This window comes from Rutidosis leptorrhynchoides, chromosome 6 (assembly GCF_046630445.1).
Source record: "Rutidosis leptorrhynchoides isolate AG116_Rl617_1_P2 chromosome 6, CSIRO_AGI_Rlap_v1, whole genome shotgun sequence".
In the NCBI taxonomy this organism is placed as follows: Eukaryota; Viridiplantae; Streptophyta; class Magnoliopsida; order Asterales; family Asteraceae; genus Rutidosis; species Rutidosis leptorrhynchoides.
Window position 1 is genome coordinate 363,098,794 of NC_092338.1, and position 14,881 is coordinate 363,113,674.

The window sequence follows — 14,881 nt, forward strand, 5'->3', positions numbered from 1 at the left end:
TGACCAAATAAAGTTTGACTAGTTTCCGACATCTATAATTCATGAAACCTTTCTCAACATGCTTAGAATAGATGTCCTCTCCATACTCAATTGAGTTTTGGTCATAAAAACACTAATTGTGGTTAATTACGCCTAATGACATCTTAATGACAAATTAACCAAGATTAGGCATAACACATAAGTGTTAATCAACAACTTGTGATCTTAATTCTTATCTAGACATCCTTATCTAACGACCCGTCCTAATCCATCTGGACGAATACATTACATTTGGTTACATCGCGAGGTATTTGACCTCTATATGATACATTTTACAAACATTGCATTTGTTTTTAAAAGACAAACTTTCATTTCATCGAAAGTTGACGGCATGCATACCATTTCGTAATATATCTTACTATAATTGACTTAATAATAATCTTAATGAACTCAACGACTCGAATGCAGCGTCTTTTGAAATATGTCATGAATGACTCCAAGTAATATCTCTAAGATGAGCAAATGCACAGCGGAAGATTTCTTTCTTACCTGAGAATGAACATGCTTTAAAGTGTCAACCAAAAGGTTGGTGAGTTCATTAGTTTATCATAAACATTCATTTCATTATTTTAATAGACCACAAGATTTCATATTTCCATTTCTCATAAACATACGTCCCATGCATAGAGACAAAAATATCATTCATATGGATTGAACACCTGGTAACCGACATTCACAATATGCATATAAGAATATCCCCATCATTCCGGGATCCTCCTTCGGACATGATATAAATTTCGAAGTACTAAAGCATCCGGTACTTTGGATGGGGCTTGTTGAGCCCGATAGATCTATCTTTAGAGTTCGCGTCAATTAGGGTGTCTATTCCCTAATTCTTAGATTACCAGACTTAATAAAAAGGGGCATATTCGATTTCGATAATTCAACCATATAATGTAGTTTCAATTACTTGTGTCCATTTCGTAAAACAGTTATAAATGCAGCGCATGTATTCTCAGTCCCAAAAATATATATTGCAAAAGCATTTAAAAAGGGAGCAAATGAAACTCACGCATATAATTATTATAAAACAGTTAATAAAGCATTTGCACGTATTCTCAGCCCAAAAATGTAAAGAGTAAAAAGGGAGCAAATGAACTCACGCATGTAAATATTGTAAAACAGATAATAAAGCATTTGCATGTATTCTCAGCCCAAAAACATAAAGAGTAAAAAGGGAGCAAATGAAATTCACGCATATAATTATTATAAAACAGTTAATAAAGTATTTGCACGTATTCTTAGCCCAAAAATGTAAAGAGTAAAAAGGGAGCAAATGAACTCACGCATGTAAATATTGTAAAACAGATAATAAAGCATTTGCATGTATTCTCAGCCCAAAAACATAAAGAGTAAAAAGGGAGCAAATGAAACTCACCTAATGTATTTTGTAGTAAAAATACATACGACTATAATGAACAACTGAACAATGCAGGGTTTGCCTCGGATTCATGAACCTATATAATTTGTATATTTATTAATATTCGTAAATGTAATCGAACACATATAAATTTATTAATTATATCCTTTTTATATTAGTAGTATACATATGTTTCATATATTCATTTTGTATATAAAATATTAACTTTTCGTTATGTTATATGTATAAAATATATCATTTTATTATTAATAATAATAGTTATAATAATACTAAAATAATGTTAATAGTGGTAAAACTGTTAGTATTTAAAATACTTAGTTATTATTAATGTTAATAATTCTACTAGTGATACTAATAATGATATTGAAAATAATAGTTGTAAAAAAAATATATTAATTTTACTGTTAATGATAGTTACGTTAATGATTTTTAGTATTTACAAAATAATAATACTCATTATAATATAATTGATAATACTTATAATAATAATAATAATAATAATAATAATAATAATAATAATAATAATAATAATAATAATAATAATAATAATAATAATAATAATAATAATAATAATAATAATAATAATAATAATAATAATAATAATAATAATAATAATAATAATAATAATAATAATAATAATAATAATAATAATAATAAATAATAATAATAATAATAATAATAATAATAATAATAATAATAATAATAATAATAATAATAATAATAATAATAATAATAATAATAATAATAATAATAATAATAATGATTATGATACTTAGAATGATAGTTATAATAATAATAACAATGATATTAATATTTATGTACTGATATTAATATTTATTTTTGTTGATAATAATAACTTGTGTTATGATAATAATAATAATAATAATAATAATGATAACTATAATACTTGAATTAATAACAATAATTAGTAATACATAACAATAACAATAACAATAACAATAACAATAATAATAATAATAATAATAATAATAATAATAATAATAATAATAATAATAATAATAATAATAATAATAATAATAATAATAATAATTTAGCTACCTTGGTGAATTAGCTCAAAAAGAAATCGAAAACTGCCATCAACCGGGTTCGAACCCCCGACCCCTCGTTAAACCGAAACACTCTAAACCATTGAACTGTCATTGCTTTTCTGATTTAATCCCATCTTACATCTATATATTATATACTTAGCTGTTATCAAGTTCTTCTTCTTCTCCTCGATTTTTAAAATCGACCAGGATCAAAATTCATTTATTTATGAATCCATTACTTAGTTTTAAAATTACTAAACGAAATAGGTTTGATTACTAACCAGTTGAAATGTTTGAATCACAGATAAAATAAAAAAAAATATATATATCACAGAAAGTAGCTGAAGAACACGTTTTAAAAAAAAAAAAACCCAACATAAATTCCACAGCTAAAAATTGAGTTACTAATTTAATTTAGGCTTTCAAAATCGAAACAAAACATTTAAAAATGTGTTTCAATTAGTATAACAGAAAAGAAAATAAATAAATAAATGTTACAGCATTTTTTTTATCAAGAACTTGAACTCATACCTTGATTTTGAGATTTAGAATGTTTTAGACTATACACCCTGAATGAAATACGTTCTAAACCTTCCTTATAAACTATCTGTAACCTCAATTGAACTCAAAACATCAATTTAAACTTAAATTTTACGATGAACACCTAGTTTGACTTTAACAATTTAAAGTTTGACTTTGAAAATTAGAATTCATGAAAACGAATTGGAGGCTAGAAATTTGCATATAGTTTAATTATAAGATACCTAACAACACTGCAATTCCAATTTTTGAAATTCATTAGACATTTTAGCTTTTTGAAAAATGTATGATAGAACAGGGTGCGTCTGTTCTTTCTTGTTTCTGTAAAAAAAAAAATCGATACAAGAGGTTTTTAAGTGATAGTTGGTAATGATATTGAAAAGCTGTTTGTGTTACTAACCACCATCAATTAATTCGTTTATTATAAATCCATTAGTCGACAGAAGAGAATTCAATCACAGATAAAAAAAATAAAAAAAATAAAAATAATAAAAACAGTGTATAAATCTAATTTGATTGGTACTAATGATCTTAAAGTTTAACAGGTTGTGAGAAAGAAAACAAAAATCTAACTGTAGGGTGATAGATATAGATAACAAATTGGTACGATATTCACATGCATATACTTTATATAATTGAAATTAACCTTAATAATAATAAATAAATAATTATATTAATAATAGTAATAATTATATAAATAATAAGAATATCAAATAATATTACTAGTAAACAATAAATCATAATACTGATTTCAATATATATAAATTTGTATCTACTTTTGTAAATATCTGTTTTTTTTATTTAATTATGTATATATATATATATATATATATATATATATATATATATATATATATATATATATATATATATATATATATATCTTTATGTATATGTATATTATTTTATATATATATTTTTATTTGTATAGGCATTTATATAGATATACATCTGGTATTTATATATGTATTTATATATATTCGATTCTTCTATATCTGTCTTTATTTATATATATAGCTGAAATTTGTATAGATGTATACATATGTATATATATATATCAGTGTTTGCATATATTAGTCTTAATAATATAAATTTCAAAATATAATAATTATAACTTTTATATATATATTCTAATATACATATAATAATAATTGTATGTGTAAACCATATATATATTTCCATTTTTAATACTACCCTAATTACTTTGTATAAACTTTTACTTATTAAATTCTAGAGATTTAATTGTATTTTATTATTTCAAGTTATTATATATACTTATTTTTATATTTATATTTATACATATATATACACATTTATTTACAACAATGGTTCGTGAATCGTCGGGCACAGTCTAAAGGTAAAATGTATACATAGACATAGTTCAAAGTTTTTTTAAAACTTCAACATACAGACTTTGCTTATCATGTCGAAACAATATAAGATAAAGTTTAAATTTAGTCAGAAATTCACGGGTCGTCACACCTTAGTATGATCATCAAGTACCAACACACTTAAACCAATGTCACAAGAACAATAATTGATATTGAAAGTGACTTGGTGATTAATTAAGGCTAAATGAGGAATAATGCTCTCAAGTGTCACTAGTAAAGACTTATAATCCTAAAATACACTTAGATACATTTAAGATGGTCACCAAGTCCCAACTAAAGATTGCTCTTACCTTGTGCATGTGTTGGACATTAATGTGTGCTTACACTGAAAGGACCCGTCCAAATCCATCCGGACGAAGTCCATATCGATTATAAACGATTCACAACAGTTGATTACATCGCGAGGTACTTGACCTCTATATGATACATTTTACAAACATTGCATTCGTTTTTGAAAAGACAACCTTTCATTACATTACAAATTGACGTCATGCATACCATTTCATAATATATCTAACTATAATTGACTTAATAATAAACTTGATGAACTCAACGACTGGAATGCAACGTCTTTTGAAATATGCCATTAATGACTCCAAGTAATGTCCCTAAAATGAGCAAATGCACAGCGGAAGATTTCTTTCATACCTGAGAATAAACATGCTTTAAAGTGTCAACCAAAAGGTTGGTGAGTTCATTAGTTTAACATAAATAATCATTTCCAACATTTTAATAGACCACAAGATTTTCATTTCTCATAAATATACGTCTCATGCATAGAGACAAAATATCATTCATATGGATTGAACACCTGGTAACCGACATTCACAATATGTATATAAGAATATCCCCATCATTCCGGGATCCTCCTTCGGACATGATATAAATTTCGAAGTACTAAAGCATCCGGTACTTTGGATGGGGCTTGTTGGGCCCGATAGATCTATCTTTAGAGTTCGCGTCAATTAGGGTGTCTGTTCCCTAATTCTTAGATTACCAGACTTAATAAAAAGGGGCATATTCGATTTCGATCATTCAACCATATAATGTAGTTTCAATTACTTGTGTCTATTTCGTAAAACAGTTATAAAAACAGCGCATGTATTCTCAGTCCCAAAAATATATATTGCGAAAGCATTTAAAAAGAGAATAATGAAACTCACCTAGGTATTTTGTAGTAAAAATACATATAACGTCATTTAACAAGTATAGGGTTGGCCTCGGATTCACGAACCTATATCATTATATATATATTAACACACATACCATTTAATCAACTAATTTTATTTATATTCTATAATGTGTTAAGATTAATATCTTTATATATATATATATATATATATATATATATATATATATATATATATATATATATATATGATAGATAATTTATGTTATATCAATATAAATACTAATATATTAATTAGTATATTAAAACCTATTAGTATGTATTATTAGTTTACTTGTACTATATTTTTATATAAATATCATTCGTTTGTTAAAATAATACTAAAGTAATAATAGTCTTGATAAAAATAATAATAATGAATAAAGATAATAATAATGTTAATGATAATAATGTTTAAAAGTAATAATAGTAATAATACTAATGTTAATAATAATAATAATGATAATGATAAAAAAATAATAATAATAACATTAATAATAATACTTGTGATAAAAATAATAATAATAAGTTTGATATTGGAACTACCTTTAAGGCTCAAAAATATCAAACTGCTCAAGCCGGGAATCAAACCTGTGACCTCTCGCACACCAAACTCACCCATAAACCATCAAGACATTCCTGTTTTCTGATCTATCTACGAATATAAATCCTTTTAACTAGATTCTGTGTTCATCTTCTTCCTTAAAAGTAAATACCCATTTACAACTTCATCATCATAGTTAGATCCATCTATCATCTATACTATTATCATATTCGTAAGTATTCTTCATCATGATTTCGTATATCAGTAGCTTCTTCATAATCAAATATTTTATTCATGATCATCATCATCTTCTTAATTCTATCCTATCAACCTCTCACTAACTGAATTATGTATATATTATTATCTTTATATTATCATATCTTATATAATATAATTTTTATTTTCATATTTCATCACCGTACCCCTCATCCATTGTCACTACATATCTTTGATTGCTATGTTGGCTGCAACAGCAGCATTTTGCTCGATCCGGAAGCAAGAAAAAAAAAATTAAACAGTCGGCCCAACTCCAAAGCTCCACTCATCAGCCCAACGAAGCATAAGCCCACCAGGAAAATATACTCGGCCCAACATATTAACAATTTTACAAGCCCGAGATGTGTGGGCTGTTTGGTTTATTCGCATGAAACTTGATCGAAAAAAAATAATGCAGTAGTTAAACATTAACATGCCATTTCATCATCATTTCATCACAATACACGTATCACCATTTTCTTTATCCATCTTTATCATTCTCGTCTGTCACCATCATCCTTTATTATCTCCTTGTTTCATCATCATCAATTCACAGAATCACGATCATTCATCTCGTATCATTATCATCTCCATGTAACCCGTCACTGTTCATCGTAACATCATCTTCTTTATTTAACTCGCTATATATAGTTCATCACTATCAACACTCTTATCTTTTGTAACAGAAGAACGGGAGTAGGGATCGAACAACATCCAATCAAACAGAAATTATGACAGGATGATCACTGTTCATCGTCTTCTCCAACATCATTTTTTTTTAAACAGCAATATTAGCAGGTTATTGGTTCGATGGTGTTCTTCACGACAGCAGAAACACAGTAGTAGCAGCGTAGTAATTACTTTGATTAATGAAGGTACATGGTAGCAGTGGATTTGCTGGAAACCGAAATACTAAGTATGGTATTAGGTGGTGGTTTATGGTGATGGTGACTTGAGGTTGTGGTGATAATTGGTGGCTGTTTGAGACATATAAACATAAATGAATGGTGGTGTTTTTAATGGGTTCATGAAAAAAATCACGAAAGAGGAAGGAGAGAGAGGAAGAGAGAGAAGAGGTGTAGATTGGTGGTTTTAATTATAATATAATATTAACCTTTTAGAATGTGCAATAGCCGCCATTCTCTGTACATTGTACATGTCGACATAATTTTATTTTTATTATTTCTTTTATTATTATTTAGAATTCATATTTCCGCGGACTGGATCTCGTGCTCCTTGCTAAACAGTTAAAATATAAGTCTTCCTAAAAATCCCAAAATTTTAGATTAAACATATTTAATTATTTCACTCATTATCTGATTGAAACCTGATCGAAAAGGTTCGATAATTATTTATTTTCTGTTCCAATTTATATGTACAGAGTACTAATATTTAAACTAAAAAGAATAAAAATATTTTTAACAAATCTAAAATCTTCGTAAACAATTTACAGTTCAACTCTTATTTTAAATCTTCATGAACATGGGTTATATCTATAGTAAAACTAACGAATCGTCAATCGAGTGCTACTGACATTTACTAATTAGACTCGAAATCATTTCTTTTTAATATATTCTCTTTCTATATATAAAGAGTTTTTAAATAGCAAATTTAACTACTAAATAAATATATTATATATCTTTAAACCATTGAATTTAATATAATTTATATATTTACAAGTAATATTTATATACATATTTATATATATAAATATATATCTATATATTTATAATAATAGTTTTCATTACATCGCATATTATTTTTCATATTTATTTTCAACAATTAAATCATATATTAATTCAAATAATATTTTCAAATTAATATATATGTATCTATTTATATATAGTTGTTCGTGAATCGTCGCGAATGGTCGAAGGTCAATTGAATATACAAAACAGTTCAAAGTTTCTGAGACTCAACATTATAGACTTTGCTTATCGTATCGAAACCATATAAGATTCAAGTTTAAATTTGGTCGAAATTCAAGTTTAAATTTGTTATATTGCAAGTAAGCTTGCTAAAAGCTTAAATTACAAGTTATGCAAATATCTATATGATTGATCTTATAGTAACTATCTCTTGCTATGTGTGAGTATTACTTGCTACTTGTCAATATGCTTAATACTCATAAATTTGTCAACTTGATTAATATGTTTGCTATGAGCTTGCTAGTTAGGATTCAAGTAACTAACATACTCCAATAGATTAAGTGTAAAATGGTTCACAATGAAATTATAGTCAATTGTCTATTTGATCTAGTCTAAGTAACTAAGTGTGATTGCTTGTTCAAGTATGACTTAACTTTGATGTCTTTACATACTTCATGATTATCTTATAAAGACATCATTCAATTAATCTCTACCTAAACTCAAATGGAACATGACTTGTGATTAATTGAAACTAGGAAGTTAATGACATAGTGACTAGTCTTTAGAATTGAACCAAATGCATTAAAGTGACTTAACTAAGTCTTGACCAATATGAGATTTCCCAAAATATCAATCAAGACACTTCTCCAAGAATGTTGGATTTACCACTAATGGAGTGTTATGTCACTTTCATGCAATAAGACCAAATCTCACACACTTAATGCATATAGTACTTGCATAGGATGTTTGGTTTCTTTTGCAGGTGCTAGAAGGAGTAAAGGTGCCAAAATGTGGTGTTCAAATTTGAGTCAAACGGCTATACAACGGATACAAATTTTGGACTGGAGCACGCACGGTCGAACCACGGTCGACCGTGATGGCAACCGTGTGTCAACGGCTACTTTTTGAATCCCACTATAAAAGGCAAACATTAAGGAGCATTTGAAGCCGACCCTCTTGCATATTTCAAAGGCATATTTCCAGAGATCACAAGGACTCTAACTACTACTCAAATGTGATCAAGCAAGAGAAGATTCTATGATCTTATAGATATAGAATTTGGTTGTTGTAAACTTACTAATCAAAATCATTAATCTTGTGAGTTTACTTAGTGTAATGGATGTCCTAGTATTATCTTAGGATCATCATTACAAAGTGTATAAGTCTTGTAACTTCAATTAGTAGAAGCATAGGCTAGCTTAGTAATATACTTCCTTAAAGGGACTTAGGAAGTTGATTAATCTCATTTGGAGATTAATACTTGTCTAAGGTGAAGACAGGTTGATCTAGGTTGGAGTTGATCTTTCAAAGGGATAGAAAGATTAAGTTTGTTGTCTACCAAAGAAGTTGAAGACTTGTAAATCGGATCTCCACCAGGTTTGGAGAAAAGTGCTTAGTGAAGCAACAAATCCCGATTAGTGTAATCGGGGAGTGGATTAAGGTGGATTAGTTACCATCCACCCGAACCACTATAAATCCTTGTGTCTATGTTCTTTACATTACTTCATTTATCATTTTAAACATATACACTACACACATCAAGTTTGAATTGAATCGAATTTGGTGATCAATCGAAAAAGTGTTAAAAACGTATCAAGTAACTATTTCCCCCAACCCCCCCCCCCCCCCCCCCTTCTCTAACCCTCTCTCTCTCTCTCTCTCTCTCTCTCTCTCTCTCTCTCTCTCTCTCTCTCTCTCTCTCTCTCTCTCTCTCTCTCTCTCTCTCTCTCCTGGTTACTTACACATACAAATGACCCTCATTTGTTTTGTACATATCACCATCATTATTATTCAAGCCAATTTATAATAGATGATTCATGATTGAATGCTTAAAATGTATAACTCACATTAATAAAGTGTTGCACAAACTTTTACTCATATTCCATCTCCCTATATGTTTCATGGTTTCACCAAACAGGTTGTAGGCCCATTTTGACCCCTAATGCAAATTTAAAAAATTTCACGGTTTTACCTCAACCTCCCGGCCCACCCAGCTTGTCACCTCTCTCCAGAAAATGGAAATATTTAGACTTTGATATTTCATACTAGAATCTTACCAACTTGAAGGCCCGCCACTAAAGCCCTTCGCCACTAGATTCAGCTGACCCCATTCTTAATCTTTCCGTAAGATGCTTTGACACATCAACAGATGGTGGATTGTGACGTTTAATCTTTTTTAATGATCTCTGTGTATTATACGATTCAACCTGCATATGTTTGCCAACGTAACAGTGGTTAAAAGATACTAACTACTTCTACATGTGAGATTTTACAAGAGTAATACAATCCAAGTTCGAAAGAGTGAAAGATCGTGCAACTCGTGAGCTAAAGACCCTCGATAGAGATATCTTACAAACATACAAATTATAATTCACACATATGGCAGCACAATTTGTCTAGTTAGCTCTATGTTTAAACACAAGAAGTAAAATTAAATTCGACTAAACAACTAGGAGTTGGTATGTCAAGAGCTTGCAATTCAGTAATAACTATGAGGAGATCAACAATATCCATGTACAATGAATTACTATATTGCTATCTATACGACATAGCAATTTCAACCCATTTGCTTATGAATAGCTCGCTTTGGGTTGTGTTCTATTTCAACAGATTGAATGGGACAACCAAAGAAAAGCTAGAAAGAGACCGGATAAAATAAGTGAAACAGGTCGTTTGGGATAAAATTTGCCAAATATTATCCTATATGAACACAACTTTCTGAATCTTTTATTTAGATATGTAGCTAGATATCATAGGAGTGATATGAGTTTGCAATCATTAATATCAAACTTTTAGCATTAACTAATTTATAGAAATGGACAACTAAAATATCTGGGGGATCATCAAGTCAACTCAGCCTGGGAATTTCCACCCTTACTTAACATGACCCATTTGAATCCAAATCCATTATACACCATTACCCAACCTGACTGACCCACTCATCTTGCGACATTATTACGGGAAGCTTATGAGCATAGTTTTTTAGCAAATTTCAAATTTTTATAACAGACTTGTTGAAGTCTTGAAGGTAACAATGATTACTTCATCTAAAGAAAAAGAAAAATATGTTGAAAATTCAGACTCACCGCATTCTTTAACTTGCTTGTTATATCACCAGCCTTAACAGAAGCAATGCGCAAACACTGCATGATAACACTCTGCAAGACTCCTCCACCCCCAGCTTTCTGAATACTACAAACATCGCCATTTGTATTAAGTGCGACAGTCATGGATCCTCCCATCACTGCCTCTTCAAAATGGGTCGGGTCAATCACCTATTATCCATCCATTCATTAAATAATTATTATAAAAACCCAACGTAAGCCAGCCCAGTATGTTCATGTAATACATGTGTACAGCATGAAATACTAGACTTTGAGATTTGATTTGCGTACCACGGTGTTTTCTTTGCCAATGAATGCAAATGTAACCGCCACTGGAACGTGGTGGATTATCAGCGGAAGAGGCTCCCTCTCCTGTTCAGTGTGCGCACAAAAATTTAATAAAGAAATTACGATTACTTGAAAGCATGATATAAAAAAAATGAAAAGATGATAAAACTGTCAAATGGAGCTGCCCAGATGTCAGGTAACAAGTCAAAAATGGTTCGGATTGAAAAAGTCATTTATACTGCATGGTAAAACAGGCTGGACCAGTTTGAATTGACCATCTGCAGTTCTGTAAACAATTTCCGCCCATTTACCCAAAAAAAAAAAAACTGAATAACTAATGTGTTACATTATGATTACAAAAAGTCAATATTATTATTTACAACTTCAAATAAGGAAAATTCATGAGGTTGTAGACGTAAAAATTGAATTTTGTGACTAACATGTTCAGCCCATTTAACTCCTTCCCTTTGGGCAAATAAAAATTATAACTTGACACGTTTAAGATAGAAGATAACCAATTAACACGTTCATAAGTGCCTTAATCATAACTGCTACCCCTAAGATCAACCAAACATATAAAAAACTAGGTTTTTTCGACAGAATTGAAAGAACAAGTTGATACGTTCCGTCACAAAATTGGCTAGCAGAACATAAGCAAATTTAATTTCTTTAATTTATATAAATACATGTTGTCAAAAAAAGAACAGTGACACACTGAGAAATGCAGATTAATGTCAACTAAACGTTTAAACAAAAAACTAAATATGGTACAATTGCCAAAGAACCTCACATCAGGTGGATGTACTATAACTTCATGACCATCATCACCTCCAAATGTACATTCAGGCCTCCTAAATGTCAACAACGCAGCCAAAGCAGCAATGTTGGCTGCATCAACAAGATTTCTGTTTTTTCCGCAAAGATTATGTTTAGAAAACAATACAAGATGTAACTAACTATTAACGGTTTATTGTTTTCAGCTTACCCTCCATTATCTATGATGATTAGGTCAATCCGAATAGACCATACTAACTTCCCTGCAACAACACAAAGTGATTCTGTGTCTACCGCCCTGCTTTCCCTGTAATAAACCAATTATATTCCATTTCCAAATATATAAAAAAAAAAAAAACAGAAAACTGCTAATAACAATATAATTGATAGACTAATAATACCTTAAACCACGGTCAACAATCCGACCAAGCTCAATAGCAGAGTCTAACGGACGACCCGGCTCAAATGAAGGATCGGCCATTGGTGAGAACTCAGTATATATGGCAAAAGTCCCTTCATTTGGCCTATCTTTATACGGTTGAACTAGTTGACCCGTAATAAAACCAATAACTTGAGTCTGTCCAAGTTGCACCTCTGATGAGCCATCTTCACTACGTTCATAAACAAATGTCAACAACCTACTCATTTTCCAACTTTCTAACAAACAATCTCTTATTACAGATATATATACATAGATACCATAAGTGGAAAATCAGTGGGTAGGATGGGTATGGGTAACGGATTATAACGGGCTTGGGTCACAACGGGTAATTAATTATTTTTTTGTCAAAAAAATGTTTATATATAAATCAATAAAAAATTAGGAGAGTAATGCATATTTCTTATTTACTGATCGTTTATACAATTTGTTATTCATAAATTACGAATTCTAAAAACAAGAATTTATTACTAAATACAAAGGTATGCCTTGACCATTTTTGTAATCTTTCTAAACAGTAATGCAAACGAAACTAACGTTAATATCTCTGAAAATTAAATCTAACAATTTATAATATTATTATTATACTCCACACTTCTAATTTATTAAACTTAAACATAACAATAATAATAACACCTTTGTAATATCATTAATTTGTAATCAAAGAAACGCATTGCTTCATCCATTGGAAAACACGGAGATATGCCTTGAATCCAAATTAATGATCAAATAATATATTGAAATAAATAAACATTAAAAGTGGATATGAAATTAGTATAAGGTTCAGAAATGGCCATTTGGACTAAATCTTCGTGCTCTTTATATATGAAATCTGTGACGCTCACTCTGTCTTTCATTCAATTACCCATTTGGACCTGTGAGAAGGTTTGAAAGTCACCCATTTCGACCCGAACTAACAATATGTGTCTCCCATACCCAGGGCCGGTCAAACTTTGGTCAAAGTTTTTGCATGCCCCGGGCGAAATGATTATAAAATGCCCCAACAGTTACGCAAACATATATCTTTATGAGTTTTAAACTATGGGTATTAATAATTTTGTTCGAAATGATGCCCCTAACCGCGTGATGCCCCGGGCTGTCGCCCACTTCGCCCATAGCCTTAGCCGGCCCTGCCCATACCAACCCAAACTCTAACATAAACTACCCACACCAACCTACAGTTAAGTATATGGGTATAGATTGCCAGCACTAATATGTACCTATAAGCTATAACAATAAATAATTAATAATAAAATTGTATAAATGAATGAAAAAGTTACCTGCCAAACTTGATAGTTAGGTTTCTATAATCGAAAGGACGTCGACCATCAACCCTAATCTCCGAAATTAACGCATTCTCAATATATTTCTTTTCATTAACTGTCATTGTAAAGGTATTAGCTAGCCTATGCTCCATTGTAGCCCTAAATATGCATGTACAGAAATTAGGGCACACTATATATAGGTACACGTTTTGTCACATTCAATGTTTCTACAACTATACATAATAACACATTTTCATCAATGAAATTGCAGTATGCTAAAGATATATATAATTGTGAAATTAAACAATGTGATTATGAGTTAAACAGTTCATTATAAGCTATACATATACAGATAGAGATAGAAGGAAAATTGAAAATAAAAATAAAGAAAGATAACATTAATTAATTGAATGTACTAGCCTGTAGACTGTGTAGTTAACCCCGGCAATAAAAGTAACGGTGACGGTGGCCGTTCGACTGAGTGAAATCGCCGGTTAGTGTAACAAGGGTTTGGAGAAGGGTTTTTAGTGATACAGTGAAAGTTGCACACCAAAACATTAAATTGAACAATTTACAAAAATAGCCGCTTAATAGCCGATTAGTACCCGATTTATCCAGATAACTCGTTCAACAACAACCAACACAACAAAACCCAATACCACATAAGTGGTGTATGGGGAGGTGAGATGTAGATAATCCTTCTTCAATCCGAGAATAAAGACAAGTCATTTCTCCACCCAGAGCGGAAACACTCTCAAAAGTAGAGATAGTCATCC

The 14,881-nt window shown here is 29.9% G+C and overlaps 1 protein-coding gene across 2 annotated transcripts; it reads right to left on the bottom strand.

Moving 5' to 3' along the window:
• Window positions 1–370: 370 nt before the first annotated feature.
• On the bottom strand, window positions 371–14,651 carry LOC139853252 (exosome complex component RRP45A-like). 2 transcript variants are annotated; one of them, XM_071842624.1, is made up of 9 exons: window positions 14,526–14,651; window positions 14,121–14,264; window positions 12,803–13,012; window positions 12,613–12,708; window positions 12,418–12,532; window positions 11,631–11,711; window positions 11,322–11,510; window positions 10,293–10,442; window positions 371–528 (listed from the first exon to the last, which is right to left on the bottom strand). In XM_071842624.1, exons 2-8 carry the CDS (start codon window positions 14,255–14,257, stop codon window positions 10,311–10,313), a joined length of 960 nt encoding a protein of 319 aa, XP_071698725.1. In that variant the 5' UTR covers window positions 14,258–14,264; window positions 14,526–14,651; the 3' UTR covers window positions 371–528; window positions 10,293–10,310. The 2 variants fall into 2 exon arrangements, with proteins under 2 accessions (XP_071698725.1, XP_071698724.1); XM_071842623.1 differs by lacking the exon at window positions 371–528 and having other exon boundaries at window positions 10,084–10,442.
• Between the last annotated feature and the right edge of the window lie 230 nt (window positions 14,652–14,881).

Bases quoted from the DNA above. Each gene is read 5' to 3' on its own strand.
- LOC139853252 (XM_071842624.1), bottom strand. From the start codon at position 14,257: ATGGAGCATAGGCTAGCTAATACCTTTACAATGACAGTTAATGAAAAG. The intron at 12,533-12,612 runs GTAAGCTGAAAA...CGGAAAAAACAG, and splicing joins ATCATCATAGATAATGGAGG to AAATCTTGTTGATGCAGCCA. The intron at 11,511-11,630 runs GTACGCAAATCA...GATGGATAATAG, and splicing joins TTGGCAAAGAAAACACCGTG to GTGATTGACCCGACCCATTT.